Source organism: Trichosurus vulpecula, chromosome 9 (genome assembly GCF_011100635.1).
Source record: "Trichosurus vulpecula isolate mTriVul1 chromosome 9, mTriVul1.pri, whole genome shotgun sequence".
In the NCBI taxonomy this organism is placed as follows: domain Eukaryota; kingdom Metazoa; phylum Chordata; class Mammalia; order Diprotodontia; family Phalangeridae; genus Trichosurus; species Trichosurus vulpecula.
In genome coordinates, this window is record NC_050581.1 from 3,423,671 (window position 1) to 3,449,646 (window position 25,976).

Consider the following 25,976-nt stretch of genomic DNA (forward strand, 5'->3'; position numbering starts at 1 on the left):
AGGAGCAGGGCTGGCCTGACCCATGGAAGACTTCTCTTCCCCTGGATCTGGGGAGAGAAGAGGGAGTCCAGTTCGCCTTTCCTTTCCCTCCTCTTCCTGCCCTGCGGGCTCTGTCTTGGGCTGGTCCAGCCTAGTGGGGTGGAGTCCTTGGCTCTGCCTGGGCCTCTGAGCCCAGAGTGGGGATTGGAGTCTGTTCCCAGGAATGCTGGGCTGTGGGGCCTTCTGGTTTGGCAGAAGCTCCTCTCCCCTCCTGTCCCTTCTGGCCCTACCCACATGGCCTCCCTATTACCTCCCAGGCTTGGCTCTGGAGCTAGGGAAGGGGGTGGGTGGCAGAAGGGGAGAGACTAGCCTTGCCCATTGGCCTGCCCCCCCCCTTCCTGAAGCAGGGCTGGGGAATGGTGCTACACCCATCCCCATATATTTATATACATACAGACACACATTAGCGCACGTCTCCCCGCAAACACACAAACATTCACATACACAGATGACAGGCAAAAAGAAGGCCCTGCCGGTGAAGTCAGAAGGCCCTGTGTGTGTATGAGGCCCTGTCTGGACAGCTAAGGAGCTGTGTGATTCTGGTCACTACTTCTCTGAGCCTGAATTTCCTTATTTGAAAAGAGATCAGACTGACCAGACAGTCCCTTAAGATCCCTCCCAGCTGTGTGGCTTTCCTGTCACCAGCATTCCCTCCCCAGCCAGCTCCCCATTCACTCTCCCCACTTCCTTTTAGATTTTCCCTTAGTTTCTCCAAGTGAGGTGATGCGGGTAAAGAGCACTTTGAAATCTTAGCGCTGGGCAGGGTCGGGAAGACCTGAGTTTGAGTCCCAGCTCCGACACCGACCCTGGGCAGCAGCCTCAACTTTCTCATCTCTAAAGTGGGGATGATAGCACCTGTTTCACAGGGTGGTTGTGAGGCTGAGATGACCTATGTCAAGCCCTTGCAGGCCTTAGAGTGCTTTATAAATACCAAACATTTATCATTATTAAGTGTCAGCAGTTATTACTGGAGCTGGAAGGAGCCTCAGATGGCAGAGGTGGAGGGACGTTAGCGTGCCCGGGTCTGGAGCTGGAGAGTGTTTAAGAATGGGGGGTGGCAGGTGTGGTGGGGGGACGTGCATGCTAATGTGAAATTGGCCACATGTAAATGACATGCAAATGAACGCCAGATTGCCAGCTGTTCTATGGGAGTTAGCAGGTCCTGGCCGCAGATAGGAAGAGGCCCCGGGAAGCCTGCCCAGGGCGGGCGATGATGCCCGTGGTCCCGGGTTAGGTGGGGGTGGGGGCGAAGGGAGGGGTCATTCCGTTGCGATCGCCGGCTGCCGCGAGTGTGCCCCGCGTGGGATCGTTCGCCTCGCTCTGCGCGATCCCTCCTCCCTCCCTCTTCAGCCCTCCAAGTCCGCAGGTTCCCGGCCGGAGGCTCAGGAGCCTTGAACAATGGGAGGTCCTGGTCTCTGGTTGCCCTCCTCCTCCCGGCCACGCACCCAAAGCCGGGCCCCCGGTGCTGTGTGTCTCCGGCGGCCGCCCCTTCAGCCCTCCTTTGTGAAGCCCCCGCTTCCTCCCGCTCCCCATCTCTCTAATTAGTTCCTTTTGCAGCTGGTGAGGGGGAGGAGGGGGGTGGGTGTGGCAGATTCCGACCACCTCCAGTGCCTGAGAGCTCGCAGCCCCCGGCGGGGCCCACACTGGAGGGGGATGAAAGCCCCCTCTGTCTGGGAGCTGCTGCCCTGGGCCCTCCCCAGCAGAGCTGCGCCTCCATCCTTCTGCCCTGCTGCTCCTCCCCCAGGGGTCCCCCAAGCCAAGGGCGGGGCCAGGAATATCTACTCAGGTTGGCAGCCTTCCCTTAGGAGCAGCTTGGGGGCTAATCCTGCTGGAAAAAAGCCTGAGAGATGGCCGGCTCTCCTTTTACAGATGGGGAAACCCGAAAGGGCGGAGAGGATAGGTGACTGCTCCAGGGTCACACCATCAGGAAGGGGCAGTTCAGCTGTTGTGAACTCCAAATCCTGGGCTGTTTGTCACTCTGGCTTGCTCTGCAGATGACTGTCAAGTGACCTCGGGCAAAGCTTTCGGCCTCCCCGGCCCCCTTTCTCCACATCTGCCTGACGGGAGAACAATCCCTGCTCTCTGTGTGTCTCTGGAGGATGTGAATGTGAAAACTTTGCAAAGAATCAATCCTGGGGAGGTCTTGTTGGCTCGGGGCCCTGCCTCCTCTGTACACACACACACTCAGCCTTCCCTCCCAGCCAGCGCCAGGGAACACAGAACTGGCTGCCACTGGGTGGGGTGGGGTGGGGGGAGCTGCTGCCAAGGGGGGAGAGGTGGGGTCACTTCCTGGCCACCTGGGGGAGCTAGCAGGGGGCAGAGCTGCCAACCAGGGACCTTCTTCCGGCTCCCAGGACTGAAGGAGGGAGGAGGGCCCCGAGGGCTAGGTAGGGCTAGCCTCCTGCTCCCAGCTTAATGAACCCCTCTGGCCTCTGCTTCTCTGGCCTGGTGGAGTTACAGGAAGCTGGGGGTTGGGAGGAGGGACCGTGTCCTTGTAAACCAGAGAGTTGGGGACATCTGGGGATGGTGGGGGTGGCAGGGGCCAGTAGCTTTATCCTGAGAGTGTTGCTAGGAGGGACTTTACAGAGTCAGAGTTCTTGAAGGATGTTCCTCTGGGGATTACTGGAGTGTATGGCTTGGGGGCTGAGAGGGAGAGGACCAGGTTACTAGGGGAATGTTATTTGTTCTCCGGGTTATTGGGAGATGTTACCCTGGGAGGGGCGGTGAAGGGTGCTTCCTGGGGATTGGTTCCTAGGAATCTTTCCTTTCCAAGATTTCTGGAGGGGATTACTAGGGTGTTACTGTGTGGGGGTTAATCCTAGTGATAGTAATCTGGAGGGAAGGATACTGGAGGTGTTGTTAATTGGGGGAGATGTTATTGCTAGGGAATTTGAGTTTAATTCCACATTCCCCCTCCCCCCCAAGAAAACTTTGGCAAAGCCTCCTCAAAGGACCAAGAAATGTCCTGGCCCTCACTAGGCCTCATGGTGGGGGCCCTCTGACCTGGGGCCCACTGGGGTGGTTAGTTTGAGGTTGTGGCTGGAGGCCAACGGAGAGAGCGGTAGGGGGTGGGAGGTGGGGGCACCAACCTTCCCAGGCCTTCCTGGCTCCTGAATTCTTAATAAGCATAAATATTTACTTCCTTCCTCCTCCTTCCAGGCTCCCTGCCTGCCCAGCCTGGGCCCCCAGCACTCAGGGGGAGCTGCTGGGAGGTCCAGAGCCCAGGGCTAAAAATAAACAGGTGGAGGGACAGCTGGCCAGAGCAGGGAAGGGGCAGGACCCCACCCTGCCTCTCCCAGGGCCCTTGAGACATCCCGTGCTTGACCTGGGAGCCCTGCCCAGGGTCTGGAAGAGATCTGGGCCCCAGCTGGTGGTACCTGTGGGGGTGTCTGTCCTTGCAAATCACCTTCCTGTCTGCCTCAGTATCCCCATTTGTAGTCATAAGGGGAGGAGCTTAGTGGTACCAGAATAGCAAGGTCAGCCTGTCTCACCCATAATTGGAGTTGATATGGAGAAGGGGGTGTTACTTGAGGATTCCTGGTCAGGCTTCTCCAAAATGAAGAGGAAATAGCAGGGAATTAGTGGAAAGTACCAGCTGTGTGTTATTCAGTCGTGTCCAGCTCTCTGTGACCCCATTTGGGGTTTTCTTGACAAAGCTATTAGAGTGGTTTGCCATTTCCTTCTCCAGCCTATTTTACAGATGAGGAAACTGAGGCAAACCTCATTCCATGACTTGCCCAGGGTCACCCAGCTGGTATCTTACTCCAGACCCAGCTCTCTGCACTGTGGCGCCACCTAGCTGTGTGACCCTGAGCCAGTCACTTTTGAAAGCTGAGTTTCTTTCTGCCGGTGTAGAGTGAGCCTGCTGTATCTCTTCCAGTCCCAAACCCTAGAGTATTACGGCTGTGGCTTCTTCCTTGCTCATGGGTCCCAGTGCCTGAAATCCAGTCAGGTCATTATGGCTTCATCTCTTTTGTTGACCCCCATAGAAATACCTAGTGCTTTCAGATCCCCAAAGGGACAAGATCAACCCTCATTCAGGAGGGACCCCAAAATTTATGAGGTGTGTGCACCCCAGAACCCCTTGAGTGATGATGCTGATCCAGGAGGCGCCTGGATGAGTTGGGAGCTGCTTCGGGAAGGGGAGGGGGACCCGGCTTCCAGAGACAGGAGCAGCTGTAGTCTGGGGAGTTGCCTCAAGAGAAGTCACCCACACACCCGTCCTTCCTCCCGTACGTAGCCTCTTGGCAAAGGTCTCTCCTCAGGTTCTCCCCAGAGCTTGCCAGCCAGAGGAGTGCCACGGTCACCAGCTGCCCCCTGGTGGCAGGATTTGGGATGTTGACTCCCCCACCCCTTTCAGTATTTCCCTGCTCAGTCACAGGGGTGACCCCTCCCTGCACCCACATCCTGTTCTTGGCTGCCTTTGGTCCCCTCACCGGGAACTCCCGACTCCCATCCTGCTGGGGCTTTGCTTAGGTTCGGCTCATTTTGCTGTTTGAAGAGTGACTCTTGCTGGCCTTGGGAGACCTGGATTTTGGGCTTGGCTCTGTTTCTAACTAGCTGTGTGACCTTGAGCATGTCACCTACTCCTCTGAAGTAGTGATAATAATCCCTGCCCTGCTTCCTTCAGGGTGGTGGTTGGTGGTAGTTGTGGGGGGAAGTAGGGGCTGGTGATATCCCACCTTTGAACATCACTGAGCAGCAAGGCTGCCAGGACTGGGAGACCCCCTCAGCTCTCTGGAGCCGCTGGGGGTGGGGGCTGGTATACCTTTGTCTGTTCACTTATGTCTTGAGTCTTGGTCATGTGTGCTTTGACATACAGTTTACCCATTCGAGGGTAGGGTTGTAGAGGGATTGTGGGGACTCTGGCATGAGCTTTCCTTGTTCTGCTGGGCAGCCCCCCTCTCTTCTACCTAGCCCAGGTGCTGCTTTGGGGGAATGGATGGACAGACACAGATCACAGGCTCCACCCCTGCAGCAGGTGTGAATCAGTGGTGTGCTCCTGGTTCTTAGCCTCCTGGCCCGATATGGCTCTTACCCTTTCCCCTGCCTAACCCTGCCCACCAAGGTTTCCCACGTAGGTTTTCGGAGCGAAAAGACATTTTATCCAACACCCCCATTGTACAGATAGGAAAACTGAGGATTAGAAAGGTGCAGCAATTTGCCCATGGTCACACAATCTAAGCCTTAGAGCTGGGACTCAAATCCAGTGCTTGTTCTAAGATGACCAAATGGACCAGCATGTGAATGGCTGTTTATATCACACAGGGGATTGGAATTGCATAAAGTTGGCTTCCAGAAAACGTCTTGATGCTCTGATTAGCTCCGTCTGAAAAGATTCAGGTCTGGGTCAGATTGCTGTTCCTCTTTTTCTAAAGAGGCTTGGGTTCGTGGCTCAATAAGAAACATTTGGATTTGGCCAGTGCCAGTATTTAGTTTTTGGTTCAGTTCCGTACTGTTGGACAGCCACTGGTGGGAGCTGGCCCTGTAGGACCTAGCCCTCTCCAGTGGGGAAAGACTGAATGTTTTTTTCTCTCTCGTAGTAGGGATGTGTGTGCCCTGAGCCGTCTCTGCTTCCCACGGGGTCCCTTGCTTCTCCAACGTGGAGTACCCTCCCATCCCTTCCCCCTTTCCTCAACATTCTCCCAGTCTGCCAGGCTGGCTGAAATGCCATCTCCTTCATGAAGCTCTCCCCTTCGGTTCAAATCAACCTGTCTTGTCATCTGATGCCTTAGCATTTGCTGCTTTGTGACCCGTTTAATCTGTGTATACGCGTCTTATCTCCCCCCGTCACTTTGAGGCAAATCTGCGTCTCATTTTCACATCTTCCTCAGCACTGGCAAAGGTCTTTGCACACACTGGGTGCTTAATGCATGTCTAGTAACTATTTAAAGACCAGATTGATGGTAATTGGCTTTCCGGGAAACAGCCTTGAGACCCCAAACTCCTAAGACCCTCCTTAACCCAATGGCTAGCAAAAATGGGGCTGGGGAGCATTTTGCTGCGCAAATAAGGTTGGACCATTGCCAGTGGGAATTCCTGATTTGCCTGTTTCTTCCCACAGGTTCCTGCCCATCCCCACCTTCCCATACCTCCTGCCAGGGAGCCTTTCTGCTGCAGCCACACCGGCCCCTGGTTGGCACCATGCACTCTTTGGACGAGCCGCTGGACCTGAAGCTGAGCATCACCAAGCTTCGAGCAGCGCGAGAGAAGCAGGAGTGGGCTTTGGCAGGTGTCCGACACCGGACCCTGCACCGGGAGCTAGGCTTGGTAGATGATGGCCCCGCCCCTGCGTCCCCTGGATCCCCTCCTTCAGGTATTGTACGCCAGGGAGTAGAGGGAAGGGATAGTCTCCCGAGAAGCTGTTGGGCCTCCTTGATAGCTTAGGGTCATGATCTGAGCCCAGATATAGACAAGGATACAGTCACCCAGCGGAGCAGGGATCACCAAAGGGGAATGGCCTACTGAGGGATCATACTTAGGAATGAAGCTGGTTTTGAGTTGATGATGAGTATCATGAAAAGAAAATTGACTGCAACAGAAAACCTGAAGGCAGCAATCGACCCTAGGGAGAAACTCAGAATGTACAGAACTCTAAAGTTGAAAAGAAACGTAGACAGTCGGACCTAGAAGAAACCTCAGAGCTCACCTAGTCCAGCCTGGTGTTTTAAAGGTGGGAGAAGTGATTTGCCCAAGGTCACACAACAAGTCACTGGCAGATCTGTGACCCAAACCCAGCCCTACTGGTCCAGTCCTGTGCTGTACCACACTGGCCCCAGCAAAGCTTTGTTTACCAGGCTTTTCTCCAATTGCTTGACCTTGAGGAGGCAGAGAATGATAGCAGCACCAAGATCAGGAATAGAAGCCCAGAATTGTGCTCTGAGCTGTAAGGACCTTTACCCAAACTGGGGGCCTTTCAGCAGTATTCCAGACAAGTAGTAATCTGGCCTTTGCTTGGAGACTTTTAGTGATGGTGAACTCACCACCTCCCAAGAAAGCCCATGTCCACTTCTGAGTATTTCTAGTTGTTAGAAAGGCAAACAGGAACAGCCTGTCCTGTCATTTTCTGCCTCTTCCCCACACACTCATTCCTTGAAACCGAGCACTGTAATTGCTGAAATGATCCCTGGGAGTCTCATTTCTGGGGTCACTATGGGGTAGGAGGGGTAGGTAGGTCTGAGTCTTTCAAGGTGTGTGGGTGGGGGTTCTGAGAGAGAAGGGCACTGACTCTTGGCTCTCTTCGCCCTTCTTTCTAGTCTTGGGCCACCCTGATTTCCTCCCCTCCCACTCAGGAATCTTGCTGAACCCCAAGTTCCCTGAAAAGGGGGACAGCCGCTTCTCAGCAGCACCTCTAGTGGATCTAAGCCTGTCGCCCCCATCAGGACTGGATTCTCCCAGTGGCAGCACCTCCCTGTCTCCTGAGCGCCAGGGTAATGGGGACCTACCACCAACTCCTGCTGCCCATGTGAGTCTGGGATGTGGGCATTAGGGTGGATCTTCCTCTTCTATGAAAACTCCTGGGAAGTGAGGTAGAAGGGGGAATGGGCTGGTCCAGAGATGACAGGGGCCAGTTGATCTTGGGTTGGGGCGATCCTGGGAAAAGCGAAGGCAGAGGCATTCTGAGGGAGGGGGAAGTCAGAAAGAGGCCATGGTGGAGAGGATGTTCTGGTGTCATCAACCATCAAGATTCACTGCCCGTTCTCTCCCAACCTTCTCTGTGCCCTCCTCCCCAGGACTTACAGTCTCTTCGGTACATTGATGGAGTCCCCAGTTCCTTCCAGTTCTTCTTGCCTCTGAGCTCAGGGGGTGCATTGCATCTACCCTCCTCTTCCTTCCTTACCCCACCCAAGGAGAAGTGCCTCTCTCCAGATGTGCCCCTGCAAAAGCAACTTGTCTGTCGCTGGGCCAAGGTGAGGATGAGCAGGTAGAGGTGGAGGAGAAGGGAACCCACTGATGTCCCAGTGGATCTTATGGCTCCTCCCCTTCTCTCCCTGCAGTGTAACCAGCTCTTTGACCTCCTGCAAGACCTGGTGGACCACGTCAATGATTTCCACGTCAAACCCGAGAAGGAGGCTGGCTACTGCTGCCACTGGGAGGGCTGTGCCCGCCATGGCCGGGGTTTCAATGCTAGGTGTGTGCATGGTGGGGAGGAGGGAGAAGCGAGGGGGTTCTAGAGCCAAGCATCTTCCCTGTTGTTCTCACGGGACCTGACCTGACTTGGTCTATGGGGCCCGCCCATCATTAAGGGAGCAGGATGTCTCTGGGAGTGGAGAAGGGGTTGAAGGGAGGGCCTGACCAGGGCAGTCCCATAGGCCTTTCTTCCTTGGTGAGGGAAGCCCTAGGTAGGGCTTATTTGGGACCAGCCTCTCTAGACTCAGCTCCTGTAGCCTTGGCTCACTGGGTGCTCTTCCTTTCTCTGTCTGGAAGGTACAAGATGCTGATCCACATCCGCACTCACACTAATGAGAAGCCGCATCGATGTCCCACATGTAACAAGAGCTTTTCTCGCCTAGAGAACCTTAAGATTCACAACCGATCACACACAGGTGGGCTTGGGAAGGGTTCAAATGAGAGAAAGGGGAAAGGTGGGGCTGGAGGAGGGAGTAATCAGACCGGGAAGATTCACTTGTCTCACTTAGGCATGAGAAGGGGCAGGGAGAGGACCAGGAAGACAGCGGCAACACAGTTTGAGATACTGTTGTGTGCAGGGTAAGATGCTGAACACTAGGGAGAATATGATGATAAATGAGGTGCTGCCCTCACTGTGCTGACCATTATAAATCAGGACCAACACAAGACAAAGGGTGATAAATACGAGATGGCACAAGGTGTCCTGGGTATTCACAGGAAGGGGGGATCCATTCAAGCTTGAGGGAAACCTTGAGAGAAGATGTAGGGCCTGAGCTGGACCTTGAAGGACAGGGCAGGATTTCACACCTGTGTGTCTATGTCTGTGTAACTGAGTGAGCAGAAGCATGGTGGGAAATCAGGACTTGTCTGAGGAAATTACAGTCCAGTAGCACACACATGAGAAGAGTGGTCAAGATAGAATGGGAAAAGCAGGATCATAGGATTTAGAGCTAGGAGGTAACTTAGAGGTTATCCAGTCCCAAGCCCACATTCCATAGATGAGAAAACAGCTCTGAAGATGAAATTCACCAAATCAGCATTTATTAAGCACCAACTGTGTATCAGGCACTGCGTGGGGCTCTGGAGGCACAAAGTCAAAAATGGAATTGTCCCTCATCCCCAAGGAGCATCCACTTTAGTAGAGGAGACAGCACTCACAGACACAGATCAGATAGGAGAGCACGATGGGGGTGAGACCCTGGCAGTTGTGGGCTTCATGGGGAAGGTGCTGCCGAGGAGGGTCCTAAAGGAACAAGATTCTAAGAGGTGGAGGTTGGGAGAGGCAGTGCTTCAGGAACAGGAGACAGACAGCGATGGAAGGCCCAGATATGGAAAATGGAGTGTCATTTACGGGAGGAAGGCCACCTTGACCAGACCCCAGCATGTAATTAAGGACAGAGCAGGATTCAAACTCGACATCTCTAAGTGCGGTATCCTGTCCACAACACCAGACTGTCTTTAGAATGGCGGCCAGTTGTAGAGTGCTTGGAAAGCCGAGCTAAGGAATTAGATAATGGAGCTGTTTCTGAGGACTCACCGGCCTCTCAACCTCTGCCTACTGTCCTTTCTCCCCCAGGGGAGAAGCCGTATATCTGCCCTTATGAGGGCTGCAACAAGCGTTACTCCAATTCAAGTGACCGCTTCAAGCACACGCGCACCCACTACGTGGACAAGCCGTACTACTGCAAGATGCCTGGCTGCCACAAACGCTACACAGACCCCAGCTCCCTGCGCAAACACATTAAGGCTCATGGCCACTTTGTCTCCCACGAGCAGCAAGAGCTGCTCAAGCTCCGACCCCCTCCGAAGCCACAGCTGCCCACCCCAGACAGCCCCTATGTCAGTGGGGCGCAGATCATCATCCCCAACCCTGCTGCACTCTTTGGGGGCCCAAGCCTACCCGCTCTGCCTGCCTCCTTGCCCCTGCCCTTGGCGCCCGCCCCCCTCGATCTCAGCACCCTGGCCTGTGGTGGGGGCAGTGGTGTAGGGCCTGGTCTTCCAGGCCCTGTACTTCCCCTCAACTTGGCTAAGAACCCACTGCTGCCCTCGCCCTTTGGGGCTAGTGGGTTGAGCCTGCCTGTGGTCTCTCTCCTTGCAGGCTCTGCAGGGGGCAAGGCTGAAGGTGAAAAGGGGAGAGGGGTGGTAGGTGCCAAGGCTCTGGGCACCGAAGGCCGAAAGATACCTGGGGAGAGGACTGAGGGTGGTCGTGCTCGGTCTGGTCCAGATGGACTTTCCCTGTTGCCAGGCACTGTGCTGGACCTATCTACAGGCGTGAACTCAGCAGCTAGTCCGGAGGCACTACCTCCTGGCTGGGTGGTCATCCCACCAGGCTCTGTGCTACTCAAGCCAGCTGTGGTGAACTGATGTCCTGAGGCCAGCCATGGCCAGGGAGAGGGAAAAGGACTGGACAGAGACTCCTCCCCTCATCCAGTCACGACGAACGGAAATTCTTCTGAGAAACAGCAATAACATCCTGCCTCGGGGCTTGGCCATCCTCTGGTCTAGTCCCAGTGAGGTGGGGAGGAGGTAGGCCTTGGCCTGGGGCTGGCTTCGTGTTTGTGTGTAGAGATAAAACCCATGTGGCCAGAAAACAGGTCACTCTAGGGTCTCCTCACCTCCACGGCCTCTGGAATGACGGCATGGAAAGAGAAAGGTAAATCCCATCAGATAAAAAACCGAATTTTTGGCCCCTAGAGTGAGCGCCTTGGATCCTATTGACCTGTCTCCCAATTCAGCTCCTCTACCTTCAGCAAAGGGTCTGGTCCTGCCTCTCTTTAGGGAGGGAACACCAACGTCCAGTCCCTTTCTCCATGCTGCACCAAATCGACTCTACTCTCCCTCCTCAAGATTCCCTTTTGGAATGCTGCTCCAGTTTGGCTCTTGGCATTCAGGTCTTCCCTCCCATGTTTATCTGGTGCCAACTGACCACTATCACAAGGCTCCACCATCACTTTCTCCTTCCAGCCAGATATGTTGCCTTCATATCCTGAATGTGAGGGAATGGGGTCATAGGAAAGTAGCCCACTCTGAGCAGTGGCTGCCATGAACTACATGGTGCCCCCCACACCTATCCTTCCCTTCTTCAGAGCTGGCCCCAGCCCAGCTTTGGGAAACTCTACAGACCCCTCTCCTTCTGACTGACTTTTCAGAGGGAGAGCAAGACAGACGAAGACCTTGGCAGTGCCATGGAGAGAATAGGTCCTTTCCCTTGTCTTCCTTCCCCTCCCCACTGATTGACAAGGTATCTCCCACCCTAGGGGTAGGGTGGGAGGGCTGCTCCCCCTAGCCCTGCTAACTTTGTGCTAAGGGAGAGGACCAAGGTAGGCCTGTCTCCCTCCTGCCCCTCTCATAAAGCAGTGCACCCAACTCAAGCAACCAGGGCAGATCCTTTTATTCCTGGCTGGACAGAAAACTATAGACCCAACTCTGGGGTTAAGGGGAGAGGCTTACAGGGCTAGAGCATTCCCGAGGCAGGTAGATGGCAAATGTAGGGAAAGCAGGCCCTGGAAGTTCCTGAATTTACCTCTTCTGAACCCCTTTTTCTCTTGAGGTTAAATTAAGAGTTCAACTATGGTTCCTCAGGGTCACCCCACTGATGCTCTCACAGAAGACAAGAGAGGAATATAGGCATCTGCTCCATACTGAGGTGGTTCTCAGATCAGCCATGGTGCTCAGTTGCCAAGTTCCTTGCTGTTAGCCTTTCATGCAGTACCTCTGGGCAGAGAATATCAAGGTTAATGTGCTGCCTTAGAATTGTATGGCTTTCCCTTGGGCATCCATTTCCTAGGAGAGCCACCACTGAGCCCCTAGGCTTAGTGCGGGGGATGTCAAGGAGGGGAGAATTCAGTTCTAAGCTAGTTCAGCCTTTACCAGAGCTAGCAGAGGATTGCAAAGGCATTGTCCGAATACTAGCCAGGAAGTGTGGCTGCATTCTGACATTAGAGAATTAGAACGGAAGATAGCAGAAAGGCTTTTGGAGCCAGGAACCAGCAAGGAGCTAGGGCAGTAGCTGGTAGGATGTTCAGCCAGAAGCAGGGTGCGTATGCGCTACACTGCAGGACCAGAGGGATAGTGGAGACACCACCTGAAGGGCCCGGGCCTTCAATCACTGGGCTATTTCGGTAGAATGGGGCCAGCTGGCCAGAACAGGTTTCAGTAGGTAACTGGTTGGAGCCACCTGGTTGAAACTTTGAATTCTGGGGGTTGTGATCTCGAACCAGCTTGCATGGAGGGAGGTTAACCACCTGTGAACCTGAGGAATTTAGTGTATGAAGAGTTTTGGGCTGTGCCTTAGGAAACCCTCATCGTAGCCCCACTGTTGCCCCTAATAGATCGGCCCAAGCAATTCCTTCTCTCCTTCTCCCTAGCCTCATGCTGCTTCAAACCCCTTTGCCTTGTAAAACTTGGGAGATCTGCAGCCAGAGAAAAAGGGAAATTGCATGTATTGTAATTTTTTCCCCCACAAAGGCTGGGGAGCCTTGTGGTTGGCTCCCTGGGTGTGCTTCCCTCCTATTTGTTTGATGATGGCTGGAACTGCCTGACCTGCACCATAAGTACTGTAAGCTCGTCTAGACTCTACAGAGCCAGAGAAGGCCTGGCCTGTACTGCAGGCATGAGTAAGCTAAAGAAATCCTTTAGATGAGGGGGCACCTCAGCAGGATGGTTGAGGTCCTGGTGAAGGTCCACTCCTATAGCTACCCTCCCCGCCCCCAGCTATGAAACAGTAGGATGGCTCTCCCAAGAGAGCATAGTATTGGCTTGCCCCCTCCCCAAGGGGAGCCCATTACCTCTGGCCTCTCGTGAGGTAGCCTGGTGTCACAGAAAGAGCACCAGACTGGGAGTCAGGAGATCCGTATACAAGTCCCTGCTCTGCCACTGACTTACTATGTTTGGTCACATAAACTTGCTGTGACTTAAGTCACTTCTTTTGTCTGGGCCTCGGTTTCCTCATCTATGAGATGAGGGGGTTGGACTGAATGATTACTCAAGTCCCTTCCAGTTCTGACATTATTCTATTTGCCTCTTCTGGGTGGCTCAGTGCTGCCGCCTCCCCCCGACTGCCCTTCTGTTACAGAGGGGTCACTCTGTCCTGGCCCTCACCTCTGCTGGGCTTCCAGACCCCAGACTGTGATTAGGTTCCAGCAGCTGGGGTTTGCCACTGAACAGGGGACCCAAGTATGGAAGGAGGGAGCTGGTCTCCCTCCTGTCCCCCATCCTTATTCCCCCCACCTAAGGGCCCCAGGCCTTAAACAACTGACTGGCTCAGTGCTAGGGCCCACAGTTACCCTAGATTGGGGTATCTGCCCTTCCTGACTACCAGGAGTGACCATCCAGGGTTGGGGGTGGTGGTTTAACATTCAAGCCCATGGAGAATAGCAACATGGCACTCAAAGAGTTAACGTTAGCTCAGCATGTGATTCGGTGATAGACTAGGCTTTGAAGGGCCGGTGTACTTTTTTTTGTTGTCATTGCTGGTTTGTTGTTGCACATTCCAAGATATCAGTATTTTAACAGTTTCTAAGTGCCTTTCTATTGTAGCTTACGTTTTTCCCTTCTCTTGGCTCCATTGCTGTTAGCATAGAGTTTAAAAAAAAAGAGAGATAAGCTAATGACTATAACAATATATTCCTCCATGTGAGAGGAAGTTTATAAAGAAACAATAAAAGAGAGTTGCAAAGATGGCCTGCATGTACTGGAGTGTGCTGGGAAATGGGGTCCGAGACCAGACCAAATAAAACACGTTCTTCCCCACTGAGCCCCAGAACCGGCGGTCTCAGAGACATTAGCGACCAAGATCCACCTCATCCACAGGATTCAGTCGGGCTGTGTCTCCCAACTCCCATCCCCGCCTCACATAATCACACAGCACTTTCAAGTCGTGGGTTTAGCATTTCTCAGATGGGGGGTGTACTGAGGTACAGAGTCCGAAGCAGACAACAGGTAGGACCATCCAGGGATGAGATATTTCCACGATGCCTAAGTTTGCATTCTCCCCCCAGCCAGACACGCCGGGCCTAGAAAAAGATGCTGGGTTCCTCTCTGTTCTCCCATAGGAGCCCAAGGCAGCTCTGGGAATCAGAACCCAGAAATGGACCAAGTTGAGATATGACCCCCTCCCCTCCAGGTTCTCTCACCTTTTAGGTAAAACCATGGCACAAGCAGCCTAGTTAATCATTCACCTGGGACTGCAGGAGCTCAAAGCAGGGTAAGAGGGAGGCTCTGCGGTTAACCATTATGCTACAACTGGAAATGAGCCCAGCAGAGAGGGCTCTAAATCTGCCACTAGGCTTGGATTAGTGACCCTTCTCCCTCCGGTTTCCTACCTTGAATGACTGGCCTGCTTTACCTCCCTACCTCTGACTGCTCATGTCACATGGGGCTAAGAGCAACTGCCCCAATTACTTTTCAGTGCTCTTGTGGCTATCACAATTGTAAATGAGAGCTGTAAAAGAAAGAACACCACAAAGCATTTCACATCACGGACAATACTGTTGCGTTTGTCCAGGGGAAATTTAAAGCTTGGGATGAGGCAGAAGTTGGCTCCTTATACAGACAGAAGAGACTGGACTCTATTAAAGATCCTCCCCAGGTCTGAACTGAATTATTTAATAAGTGATCTTCATAAGGCCCCTTAATCGTTTCTAGGTGTCACAGATCCCTCTGGTAATCTGGTGAAGCTTACGGACCCCTTCTCAGAATAATGTCTTGAAATGCCTAAAATAAAATGCATAGGATTGCTACGGAAACCAATTATAAAACTACAAGAAAAACCAAGTTCCTGGGCCCCAGACTAAGAGCTCCTAGTTCATATCTAAGGCCCAAGAATACTCTCATAACACATCTTTTGGGATAGCAGCTGTGGGAAAACAGTAGAATGATGAGAGAAAGAAGCCCAGGCAAAAGCAGAGGTATACCATAAAAACTGCAGAGGCTCAGGAGGCTAGTCAGTATCTAGCATGCCTGCTATCAGAGCTGGAGTAGCTTCTGCTGCTCTAACTCGAGGCTACTGGTTTGACAAAATACAGCAACAAGTCTTTTCCAATGCCCTGGCAGAGGATGAAGCTCTCTGGTTTCTTCTTAGCACCAACTGCTGGCCCCTGTTGAGCTTGTCAATACAACATTATGTGGAGATAAATGCTCCCAATTCCTTTTCTAATCCAGAGACTCCCTGCCCTAACCAAGGCTGGCCAAAAAGAATGACTTTACTTTTAGAATCTGGGCACATATACAAAAAAAAATTGCAGAAAAGATATTTATTACCGAGCTATAAATAATTCACACTGAGGCAAAGATAGGTGAGGATAAGAGGTCACGTTTTGGGCTGCTGCCCTTTCTCACTCTCGTCCTGGGCCTGGATTCTGAGCTCTTCATCTAATCGTTCCTTAGCTCGCACCACCTGGGGGAGGATGAGGAACCAACATTTCAGATGCTTTCTTTTACCATTTATCCCCACCCAAGGCTGGCCCCAAACAGGACACACCTTGTCCTTTTCCTGGTTAGTTCTGAACTATGATTTCCCAGAGCCATAAGGAGACCTTGTATCCCCTTTACCAACCCTCACAGAATTGTGGTCTCCCATGGCCAGTTTCCTGAAGTATCAGGGAAAGTCTAGTATGCTGCTTTCATCCCATGGGTAAGTTCCAAGATTATCCAGGGGCCTTCTGCTGTGGTCTGTCTTTGTTCTGGCTGTTCCCAAAGGGGCAGAGTACAGGGCAAAGGCTACAGTCTGTGCTCTAATACACAAACGGAGGCTGGTTTAGAATTTAGTCTTAAATTCTAGTACACTGTGAGAACAGAAGAATACGTCTAGCTGGTCCATCAGCAATACACAAGCCAATGCACTGGTGGTCCAAAATGGCAAGACTGTGAGGCCAACTACAGACTCTTCATGGCAGGAGTTTAGTGTGAATTGTGATAACATTCCACTGGAACAGAAGCAGAATAAATGCATTCTGTCCAGGCATGGGTTAGAGACAGGAATGTCAAGAGAGAAGCCTAAAAAGCTGCTCTGTTGATTGTTTGGGACTGGCTGTATTTCCACTGACTGGAAGCAAATGACCTTTTTAGCCCCGTCTGCACCAACCCCAACCAGTTGCAAAGCTGGTCTGGCAGTCTGACTTGAGGCCACTCACCTTTGACTGCAGGTAGAAGGAGCCACCCACAGATTTATCATTTACCTTAAATAAATGATCAAAGTTCTGTTGAAGAAAAAAAGAGAATTTATAATAAGTTTAATATTTTCTGGAAACAATGGGGGCTGGGGCCTCTTCCTGGTTGCGGCTGGATCAAATGGCTTTGAGGCACCTTAACAGATGTGCTGCACTGGATAGGAGAATCCCAAGTGCTTCCACCTGCCCAAAGATGGTTATAGTTATACAGTGACAACCCAAGAGAAGCCATCGAGACAGGAGCTCCTGAAGGACAGCCTGAAGCCTTCCCTGGTGGAAACTCAACTTACTGCTACTACCACGATTCCCTCTTCAGATGTGTTTTGTCAAGATTTCCACCGGGGAGAGGGCAGAACCATAAGTGGTACCCCCTCCCGAACAGTTCCGAGGCTTCCTTTGCCAGCATTCCCCCCCTTTACTCTGGACAAGGGCTGGGCACCAGCGCTCTAGATTTACCTTCTGGATTTCCTCTTGGCTCAGCTTGGAGACATTGAGGATCCGCTGGGCCTCCTGAAGGCTAAGTCCAGAAAGGTTAGATGCGGCTGCGGATTGATGACCGGCTCGCCCACGAGCATCTGCTGCTGCCCGGCTGGCTGTTCAGACACAAAATGAGCTCTTGGCCTCATATAACCACTCCCCTGGCAATCCCAGAGGCCAGCCTCAGACTTCTAATCAGTCACTCCAACTGGAAACCTCACACTATGTGGCCAGGAAATAAAGGGAAACCCAAGAACCAAGGTAGCCAAGAAAAGGCCATTCACCAGGAGATGGCAGGGCTAGTGTTCCACAACAGGGACAAGATTCCTAGATGCCGCCAGCTAATCTGGGCAACACTTAGGGCTGCAAAAGTTGGCCCCTTTCCAATTCTATCCCACTCCCTTTCCTACTTCCCCCTAGAGTCATCCTTCGCATAATAACATTAGGGGAAATGAGGAACCCCTAGATGTGATGATGTATCCTGCCCCCCACCGCCGGGTCAGCCTTGACTCTCTCTCTTTTATAGTGTGGTAATAGAGTCTCTCTCATCTGAAGGCAAGTACACCTGTAGCTTATAACCCACTGCCATCATGAGACGAAGCACCAAGACTGTCACTATACGAAAGGACTTCTTGTCTTTCCTGCCCTGTGGCAGCGGCTCAGATAATCCTAACCGGTGCAGGTGTTACTGGGTCTCGGCTGTGGATGTTAAGTGGTGTGGCCTTACGCTCGAGAGAACACGGAATAATACTGAGCTTACAGAGCTTTCCTCACACAGCTCCGAGGCAAGAGCGCAAGCATTATTACTTCCATTTCACAGAAGGGAACACCGAGGCTGAGAGGCTGCGTGACAGTTCAAGGTCATATCATGAAATGCCAAAGCTGGATTTAACCCAGGCTCTGACTTTAGTCCACACCCTGCAGCCTCTCGAGATTGGAAACATGGTTCAGGGACATGCTGCTTACCTGCAAATTCCTGCCGGAGTGCCCGGGCAAAGGCCCTTCCAACCACCTGCACCCCCATCACGATGATCTGAGCTAGGTATTTGGCCTGCGGGCAAACCAGCAGTCAGTCAGCAAGGTTCGCTGGGCACTCTCGCTCTGGAGCCCAAGTCTGGGGGTGCCCTCCACTAGGCATTCATCAAAGAGGTACAGCCAATGAATTCAGGTAAGGGCAAGAGGACAGGCCTTTGACTGATCTCTTCTCTAGGTCCTGGCAAGACCACCACTCCTAACTTCCTAAGCTTCCTGCTTCAGCTAACTTGCCGTTCCAGGTAAACCAATGGCAGGTCTAGCATAGTACTGTGAGGGTGATAGGAGGGGAAGAAAGGAATTCCACTCTGTTGAACAGCAAAACTTAACCAACGACCAGAAATAAAGAGAGAATGAAGATGCGAGGCTCCGCTACAAGGCAGAGGATGATGGAAGAACGATCATTTAATGGTTATAACAAACAGTATGTCCCAGATAAGCCACAGACTGAACAACACCCCAAACACACTTAGCTGTTTGTACATCTTAACAGGCTTTCCCTTAATAAATGAGAGTGTTTGGATTTCACAAGTAGGTCTGACCTTCACAAGTCTTCTACCTCACACCAGGAAGTATCACTCTTTTAACACTTTTTTTATACTTACACCTATGATCAAAGCACTACGTAACTTGAACAATTAGCTAATTTGTTTAAAGACTTAATAGGCTAGTTTATGAATTTAATTGTCCTCCCCAGCACGAACCTACAGACATTAAGTGTGTCACATACTTCAAGGATTTGTGATTTCAGCTTCTAAAACTTGATAGGTTTGGCCAATGAACTCGTTATCCTGTGGCTGACCTAGAGCTGAACCTCGTCTAAGTGAGCTAGGCTGGTCCTTGGATGACAGATAATAGCACCAATGGGGCTTATCTTCCCAGGTAGACCTGCGAGAAAGACTGGATTCCACTGACATTTTCTAAGAAGAACCCATGCTCTCTCTCTCAACAAAATGAGACATCCAAATAGATTATGTATCTCCTAATCAGGAGATCCTCATCCAGCAAACGAGGCTACATTACACTCTCTCTGAAGTTTTTTCTAGCTCTAAAATGTGATGACTATGATGCTACTGATAATGATTACATGAGTAGAGGATGGATGAAAAATTGAATGTTTGACTAAAAATCCTTCCTATGCTATATTGGTAAGATCCAATCCTTCCTCGTAGGGAAGAGAGCACTGAACTGGGAATGAAGAGATCTGAATCAAAGGAGTATAGATTCGGAACTAGACAGGTCTACCAGCCCAACTCCCTAATTTTACAAATTGAGGAAACTGAGGCAAGGCAAGTTAAGTGATGTACACAAAGTCAAAAGGTAGCATACAGCAGAGCCATGAATCTAGAGGTTCATAGTGACAGAAGAGAAAGAATGCTGAACCTGGAATCAGATGTCTTTTAAGGTGCCTTCCAGTTTTGGAGGACCCAAGGCTCCTGAGCCCAGGTCCTACTTCCAAATCTAACATTCTTTGCATTGCATCCTGTTAACCTGGGTTTTACTGTCAAACTCTGTGCCCTCTCTGGCACCTGTAAAGTAAGGGTCTGGACTAGATGAATTCTAAGATTCTTTCAGCTCTAAGAACAGAGTTTAAGCTTTGTGGAGCCCAACTGAGGTGGGGTGGTGCGGACAGTGCCTATTGGAGAGGACCTGAAGTCAGATTTGGATTCAAATACTGGCTCTGCTATGTCTATCTTTATGATAGATGTAGGCAAGTCACATGAGCTAAGGCTCAGCTTCTTCATCTGTAAAGGGATCTCAACTGCCAGATTCTATGGTTTTTTTCTTTGCTCTCAACCTTCGTGTCCTCTTGGTAGTACGTGACACTGCTGACCACTTTCTCCTTGGGTTTTCATGACACTGCTCTCTCCTTTTTTCTCTTATCTGACTGCTCTTTTTCAGCCTCCTCTGCTACATCTTTATCTACAACCCACTCCCTTTGCTTGGGTGTACCCCAGGACTCTGTCCTGGGCCCTTTTCTCTACTCTCTTCTCTTTCTCTCGCTCTCTGTGATCTCTTCTTGGAGCTCCGATGGGCTTATCTCTATGGAGACAAATTCCAGATTTTTATATAGAGTTCTAGTCATTCTCTTGAATTCCAATAAGGCACTACCAATTGACCACTGGACATTTCCAACTCAGCATCCCATGGCTATCTCAACCTCATCATGTCAAAACATCAGTGATTACCTTCCCCCAAACCCTTCCCTATTTCTAAGTGCCCCAGAGTCCAGCACCCTTCCAGTCAGGCGGGTTTGTAGCCTGTCATCATTCACTACTTGTTATTCTCGCTCTCCCTCACAGCCAATCGGCTACCTAGCCTTGCTGATCCTACCTCTGGAATACTGCTTGTCTTTGCTCCCTTCTCCCCGCCTACAGTCTGGGCTCCATCTAATTAGTGTCTCTGCTTCCAGTATGACCCCTCTCCATCTTCCACATAGCTGCCAAATGGATAATCCTAGAGCAAAAACCTCACCGCGTCACTCCTCTGCTCACAGGCGCCCTCTTGTCTCTAGGATAAAATATAAACTCTCAGGTTGGTAATCTGGCTATTCTGCCAGGCACGCTGTATATGACTCTTCTTTACCTACCCTATGTTCCCTATGCCTGCCGTCCCCTACTCTACCCTGAGCCCTACTTCAGAGAACCCACGGCTTCCTTCAAAGTTCAGTTCAACCCTCAGCTCCTACAGAAGCCTATTCTGATCCCTAAGGTTACTTTACCAGTGCTTTCCTCCAGAAATCACTTTGTATCTATTTTGTAACTGCTTTTCTGTCTACCGGTTGTTTTCCTCTAGTGGAATGTATGCTCCCTGAGGAGAAGAACTCTTCCTGTCTTTGGTCATAGCACAGTGCCTAGCACATATTAAGTACTTGATGAATACTTGAGAGATTGAACTGAACTGAGGGAGCTGGACTAGACGACTTGGGGACACTTCCAGCTATGGTTCTGTGATTCTATGATCCTAAGTCTCCTCTTTTGAGCTTCTGCTTCACAAGGCCCATTCCTCACATCTGCAAGCCAAGCAGGTCTATCAGGTACTGTCTGCAACTACAGTATATTAAAGGCTGGATTTTACTCAATCTTTAAATTATCCTTTCAGCCCCAGTGATTCCCAGCCTTCCTCCTATCCAGGACTTTTTGTTATGCCACTTCAGCCTGCCACATGAAATAAGTTATCTGATCTCTACACATACTATTTCAGTATTGCAAAAAGATCAGTCTACCATTTCATCAAAGTAGGTATTCCTTCCACTCATGCAGACAGTGAACCTTCCATGCTCCATCAGATGGTCTTCAGAAGTTGCTGTCTCTCTCCCAATTCATCATTTGGCAGTCAATCTTCTGGTGATAAAATCTCTGCACTTAGCTAGCTGGTCCTTGGATAAGACACGGTCTGTCCCTGGGCCATACTCAAAGCCCTTCCAGCTTGGTAGGATCTGCCACCCCCTTGCCTAGCCTTTGAGAACCAGTCAGGGTCACCAACTAGAGCAGACTTTCAGTGCAGGACACACATATTACCACTACGACTATTAATCACAAAGTGGGTACCACAGACATCTGAATGATTATTTGTAAAACAATACTTTCCTAAGTATGTTCCCATTCTTTACCTCATTTGATTCTTTGAGGAGCATCATTCTGGTGTGAGTAGCTTGTTTTGTACTCCAGGACCTTATCGGTGGTAATCTTGTCCCAGTGTTTAATAGCTCACAAAGTAAGACTTGTTCCATTCCCGAAGCACAGCAACTATGCAAGTGCACCATAGACATACCATCCTGCAGAACTGTTACAGCATGATATAAACTGACAATAAACCTGCTTCAGAGAAACCCTACATGCAAAGACTTTCATTGGCTGACAATGGCCACTGAATTCTAATCATGTATAAGGAAGCACTAATTGACAGGGAAAGAGAAAAATCAAGCCAGGTAGGCCAGAGCGCTATCTGGGACATGGGCAAATAAAATGTGGCACCCATGAAGCCTCAAACTTCAGACAAGACTGAGTGCATATAGCCAGGGATAATATAAGAAGCAAGACTTGGAACCTGGACCATAAGCTTCCGATGAGTAAGAAACACAGCCTTCCACTCATTTTTCCAAACCCACTACAGAATTCAACCCTGGTACCACAGACCAGGAAACCAATAAACTAGAACAGCCTGGGGGAGGAGAGGGTCTTCAGAGCAGCGAAGCGGCAGCCTCCAACACTGGCAGGACAGGAGCGAGCCTGACAGTGACAAAAGGAAGAGGCTGCAAGGAACAGACACAGCACGTCTCGCTCAGCATCGCTATCCTAGAAAGGGGCCTGAGATGCCCTGTCCTATTTAAGCTCGGCTTCCACTTCTAGGCAACTTCTACAACATCGAGTCCCAGCTCTCCCGGCATTCAGAAGCTCCCTGCCCCGATTAGCTCCAGCCTCCGCTCCGCTGGACCACCACGACCCGATGTTGGAGGGGGATTAAGAGTGTTTCATCGCGCCCCTCAGCCCAGAGGCAGGAAAGATGACCTCTTCAAACCCTAACGCGGGCGCCTTATCGGCTTCATTTCCTCATCTGTAAAGAAGCAGGGCTCAGACCCGATGGCCTCCGCGGTGCCTTCCGGCTGCAAACCGACGTCCTTAGATGACGAAGCAGGCCCAGGGAGGAGAAAGGACTCGCCCAAGTCACTGGGAAGGTCGGGGGCACAACCAGGACTTTACTGGCACCGCAGGCGGGTTCCCTCCATTCCTTCCCGGTCTCTCTCATCTCCAAGCAGGGCGGCCGGAGGTGAGCCATAGCCCCGGCTTCCAAGGCTGGGAGGAAAGCTTTTCCAGGTTATTTTCTCTGCGAGGTGATGCCCCGCCCCCACCCCCGCTATTCCCCGAAGGCCTCGGGACCTGCCTGGGCTCAGAGGGTGGAGAGCGGCGGCGGCGGCTCTGCGGAGCCCCCCGAGCTTGGGGCTGGGCTGCGGGAGGCTCCCGTGGACGGGAACGAGCCGGGCAGGAGGGGACCGAGGGGGAGGTGTCGGTCATCTGGTCCAGCCCCCGCAGTTGACAGATGAGGAAACTGAGGCCCCGAGATGTGTATGTGTGTGTCGGGGTGGGGGAGACGCGGCCAGGCTCTCACGGCTAACGCGGCAGCACAGCCTGCACTCGAACCCGTCTCCCAACTCCCAATCTGGGGCCTCCCCTCCCCACCCCCCACGACCCACGGGAAGGCCGGAAACGGTCCTCCGGGGCCCCTCGCCCCCCACTCCCCGCCGGGCCTCGAGCTCACCATGGTGGCGGGACGCGGCCCTCGGGGCCCCGGCTGAAGGGTGGCGGGTCAGGGGTCGGGGAGGAGGAGACGCTCCGGCGCCCGGACGCCTTCCCTCGCGAGCTGACGCGCATGCCTGCGGAGCGCAGGGGTCGCGGGGCCACCGGAAGTGACGCGTGGGCAGGGAGGGGCGGGGCTTCCGGCGAGCGGGAGCTCCTGCCCTGGGCCGGGCGGGGGTCTGGGGGAGAGCGGCCGGGGCCGGCGAGACGCTCGCGCTGCCCTCGGGAGAGCCGGGCCGGGGGTGGGCGGGGAGGCGAAGCCCCCCTCAGGAGCCCGGAGGGGTCTGTGCGCATCGTGGTAACTATCGCGACTTGGTGACAGCGATAGCCGCCGTTTACGTGGCCATCACTCAGGGCTTGCCAGACGCTTTCCTAGCGGGCCTCCCGGTAGCCCTGGAGGAAGAAGGCGCGTTAGCCGCACTTTGCAGGTGAGGAAGCTGAGGCAGAGAGGCTGTCCAGGGTGACCGGTGCCTTCAAGGGCAGGGCCCGACCCCCCGCAGCCCCTAGCAGGTTTCCTCTGTAATCCTACGCGTTTTATTTTGTGCGGAGGGGTCCCTGACACGCGCGAGCTTAAGAGCTCCCCTATTTTAAGGCGTAATTCGGGGATGAAGGAGTGATTTAGAGCAGTCAGCTCTCAGGGGCCGCCCTTCCCTTCCCAAGGAGGCCCAGGCTCTTCCGCAGCCCTCCTCCGCCCGCCGGGGCGCCCAAGGACTTCTCTTTCCTGTCCCAGGCTCTCCTATGAGTATTGGACCAGCAAGGGTATCGCTGAGCCTTGGTGGGGCGGGATCGGGGAAGGCGGCTCGAGGAGTAGGATAGGTGAAACGGGGAGAGAATGCGGTGAATGTATTACTGTAAGGTCAACATTAAAATAGATGATATGCTGGTAAGATAGACCGGGGGTCCCACGGAATAAGAAGTTAACACTTACTGTGGGCCAGGCGCTTTACAATCATCATCCCACTTGACCCTCACAACAGCCCCAATATCCTCTCCATTTTACAGACGAAGAGACTGAGGCACATTGAAGCCGGGCCCAGGACTTTACCCACTGCGCCACCTGGCTGCCAGCATGTAGCGCTTTAAGGTTTGCTCTCCGTGCATTGTCCCACTTGAGCGGCACAGCCCTGTCCAGTGAGGCGCTGGAGTGTCCCTCTTTGAAGGAAACAAGTTAGGTGGTCAGACAGTTAGTGTCAGATACAGGATTTGAATCCTGGTTTTTCCAAGTAAATTTCAGCATCCTATCCAACATAAAAACGATTGTGGACGACAGATCAGCCGGAGGGAAAGAGGAAACAGACAGACTGAGGAGTTAGGGAGGCAGCTTGGTATAGAGAAAATAGTACTGATTCCGTAATCACAGGATCAAAATCTTCCCTTAAATGCCTACTAGAGTGACCTTGGGCAAGGCTTTACCTTCCTGGACCTCCAGTTAACTCCTTTGTAAAATGAGACAGGACTAGGTGTTTGTTGAGATCCCTTTCTATGATTATATGAAATGGATCACAAGCCTAGCATGCAGACCTGACAGACATGTGGAAGTGAAGGTCAGAGGAAGTACCGGTGCATAGTGGTGTTTGCAGCCCTTTTATTGCTCCCAGAGAAGTTGGCCATCGTACTGGGACGTATCTGCCTTGTGTCAGAGACTCAGAATTTGAGTTGGAAGAGATCTCATTAGCTATCTAGGGATCCCAACCATAACACAACCTACAGGTAGTCAGACATGATGCTTGAAATGATCATTTGCCCTCTTCAAGGGGGACCCACCACCCTCCCAGGCATCTCATCCCACTTTGGAATGACCAATTGTCAGTTCATTTTTTTTCCTGACCTCAAACCTAAAATTGCCTCTTTGTAACTCCTACCCATTGCTCTTGGTTCTGCCCTTTAGGGCTGAGCAGAACAAATCTAACGCTTCCTCCATGTGAGAGCCCTTCAGATACTTTGAAGACAGCTGTCCTGTGCCACTTGAGACTCTCCAGGATAAATCTCCTTAGTTCCTTGTATCAACAAGGCAATAAACACAACCTCAACGATAATTGTGAATATGCCTATATAGTTCTGTATCTGATTCTCATATGATAAGGACTCAAAGCCTTTCACCATCCTGGTGACTACCTCCCACTTGATTCACGTGGGCTGAAGTGTTTCATATAAAAAGTACTGCCGGGATCTTAGGCAAGAAACTGAAAACTTTAGGGGCACAGGTGTTCTGATCAAGCAACCAAAGATAAGGGTAGATTTGAATTAAGAAGATGCTATCTAAAAAGAGGATTTAGATTTGTGAAATAGTGTTTAAAATTTAGGAATAATGGGCTCTTGGCAGGGAATAGAATGCCCCTCCCACGGGCTGGTAAAAAAAAAAAGTCTTACAGAGCCAACCTAAAGGACCTTAAACTGGGAAAAAAAAAATGGAGGAGCAAGAAACTTGTCTTCTATTTACTAAGGAGTCTAAGTACAGCGTATTAAAACGAATAGTATCAGTCCCCCCCAAGAATTCACATGAGGCAAAAATCCAAGAAAGAAGCCCATGACCTCAGATGTTTATGCACAGACTTAGAAAGTATGTGTAAGAGATATGGCAAATTAGGATTTCCCAATGCCAAGCAAATTTGACTTTAGGGCTCACAGAGACTCAGTGGTTTGGGATATGTGATGGGAGCATGGCTTTGGAAAGTGATTCCTTATTCAAAAGTAACAAGGTAGATAAAGAGGAGCTGGGGGGGGGGGGTGGGCAGTAGTGGAGCACTATGGATTTGTGAGGAAATGAGAGAACCAGAGGAACTTGTGAATAAACTTTGGGAGAAGACCAAGAGAGTCATTGTGATACAATGGA

General features: G+C 51.7%; 2 protein-coding genes across 4 annotated transcripts in view; one reads left to right on the forward strand and one right to left on the reverse strand.

The window, feature by feature from the left end:
• GLIS2 (GLIS family zinc finger 2) overlaps window positions 1-13,842 on the forward strand; it is a 43,629-nt gene extending 29,787 nt beyond the window's left edge. Inside the window, exons 1-7 of one of the 3 annotated variants that reach the window (XM_036737434.1) lie at window positions 2,412-2,426; window positions 6,104-6,355; window positions 7,296-7,504; window positions 7,773-7,949; window positions 8,037-8,170; window positions 8,467-8,585; window positions 9,746-13,791. In XM_036737434.1, the coding sequence (XP_036593329.1) occupies window positions 6,184-6,355; window positions 7,296-7,504; window positions 7,773-7,949; window positions 8,037-8,170; window positions 8,467-8,585; window positions 9,746-10,533 (1,599 nt within the window). In that variant the 5' untranslated portion in view covers window positions 2,412-2,426; window positions 6,104-6,183 and the 3' untranslated portion in view covers window positions 10,534-13,791. Of the gene's footprint in view, window positions 1-2,411; window positions 2,427-6,103; window positions 6,356-7,295; window positions 7,505-7,772; window positions 7,950-8,036; window positions 8,171-8,466; window positions 8,586-9,745 lie in introns of those variants that run through there. The other 2 variants (XM_036737433.1, XM_036737435.1) reach the window with 2 other exon arrangements.
• A 1,562-nt stretch (window positions 13,843-15,404) lies between these two features.
• Window positions 15,405-23,258, reverse strand: PAM16 (presequence translocase associated motor 16). The gene is made up of 5 exons (XM_036738893.1): window positions 23,106-23,258; window positions 17,781-17,865; window positions 16,794-16,930; window positions 16,302-16,367; window positions 15,405-15,565 (listed from the first exon to the last, which is right to left on the reverse strand). The coding sequence occupies exons 1-5, from the start codon at window positions 23,106-23,108 to the stop codon at window positions 15,479-15,481; spliced, it is 378 nt and encodes a 125-aa protein (XP_036594788.1). The 5' UTR covers window positions 23,109-23,258; the 3' UTR covers window positions 15,405-15,478.
• Between the last annotated feature and the right edge of the window lie 2,718 nt (window positions 23,259-25,976).

Coding starts and splice junctions, on each gene's coding strand:
- PAM16 (XM_036738893.1), bottom strand. Junction 16,931..17,780: donor ACTCCGGCAGGAATTTGCAG/GTAAGCAGCATG, acceptor GTGTCTGAACAG/CCAGCCGGGCAGCAGCAGAT. Junction 16,368..16,793: donor GCCAAGAGGAAATCCAGAAG/GTAAATCTAGAG, acceptor TTTCTTCAACAG/AACTTTGATCATTTATTTAA.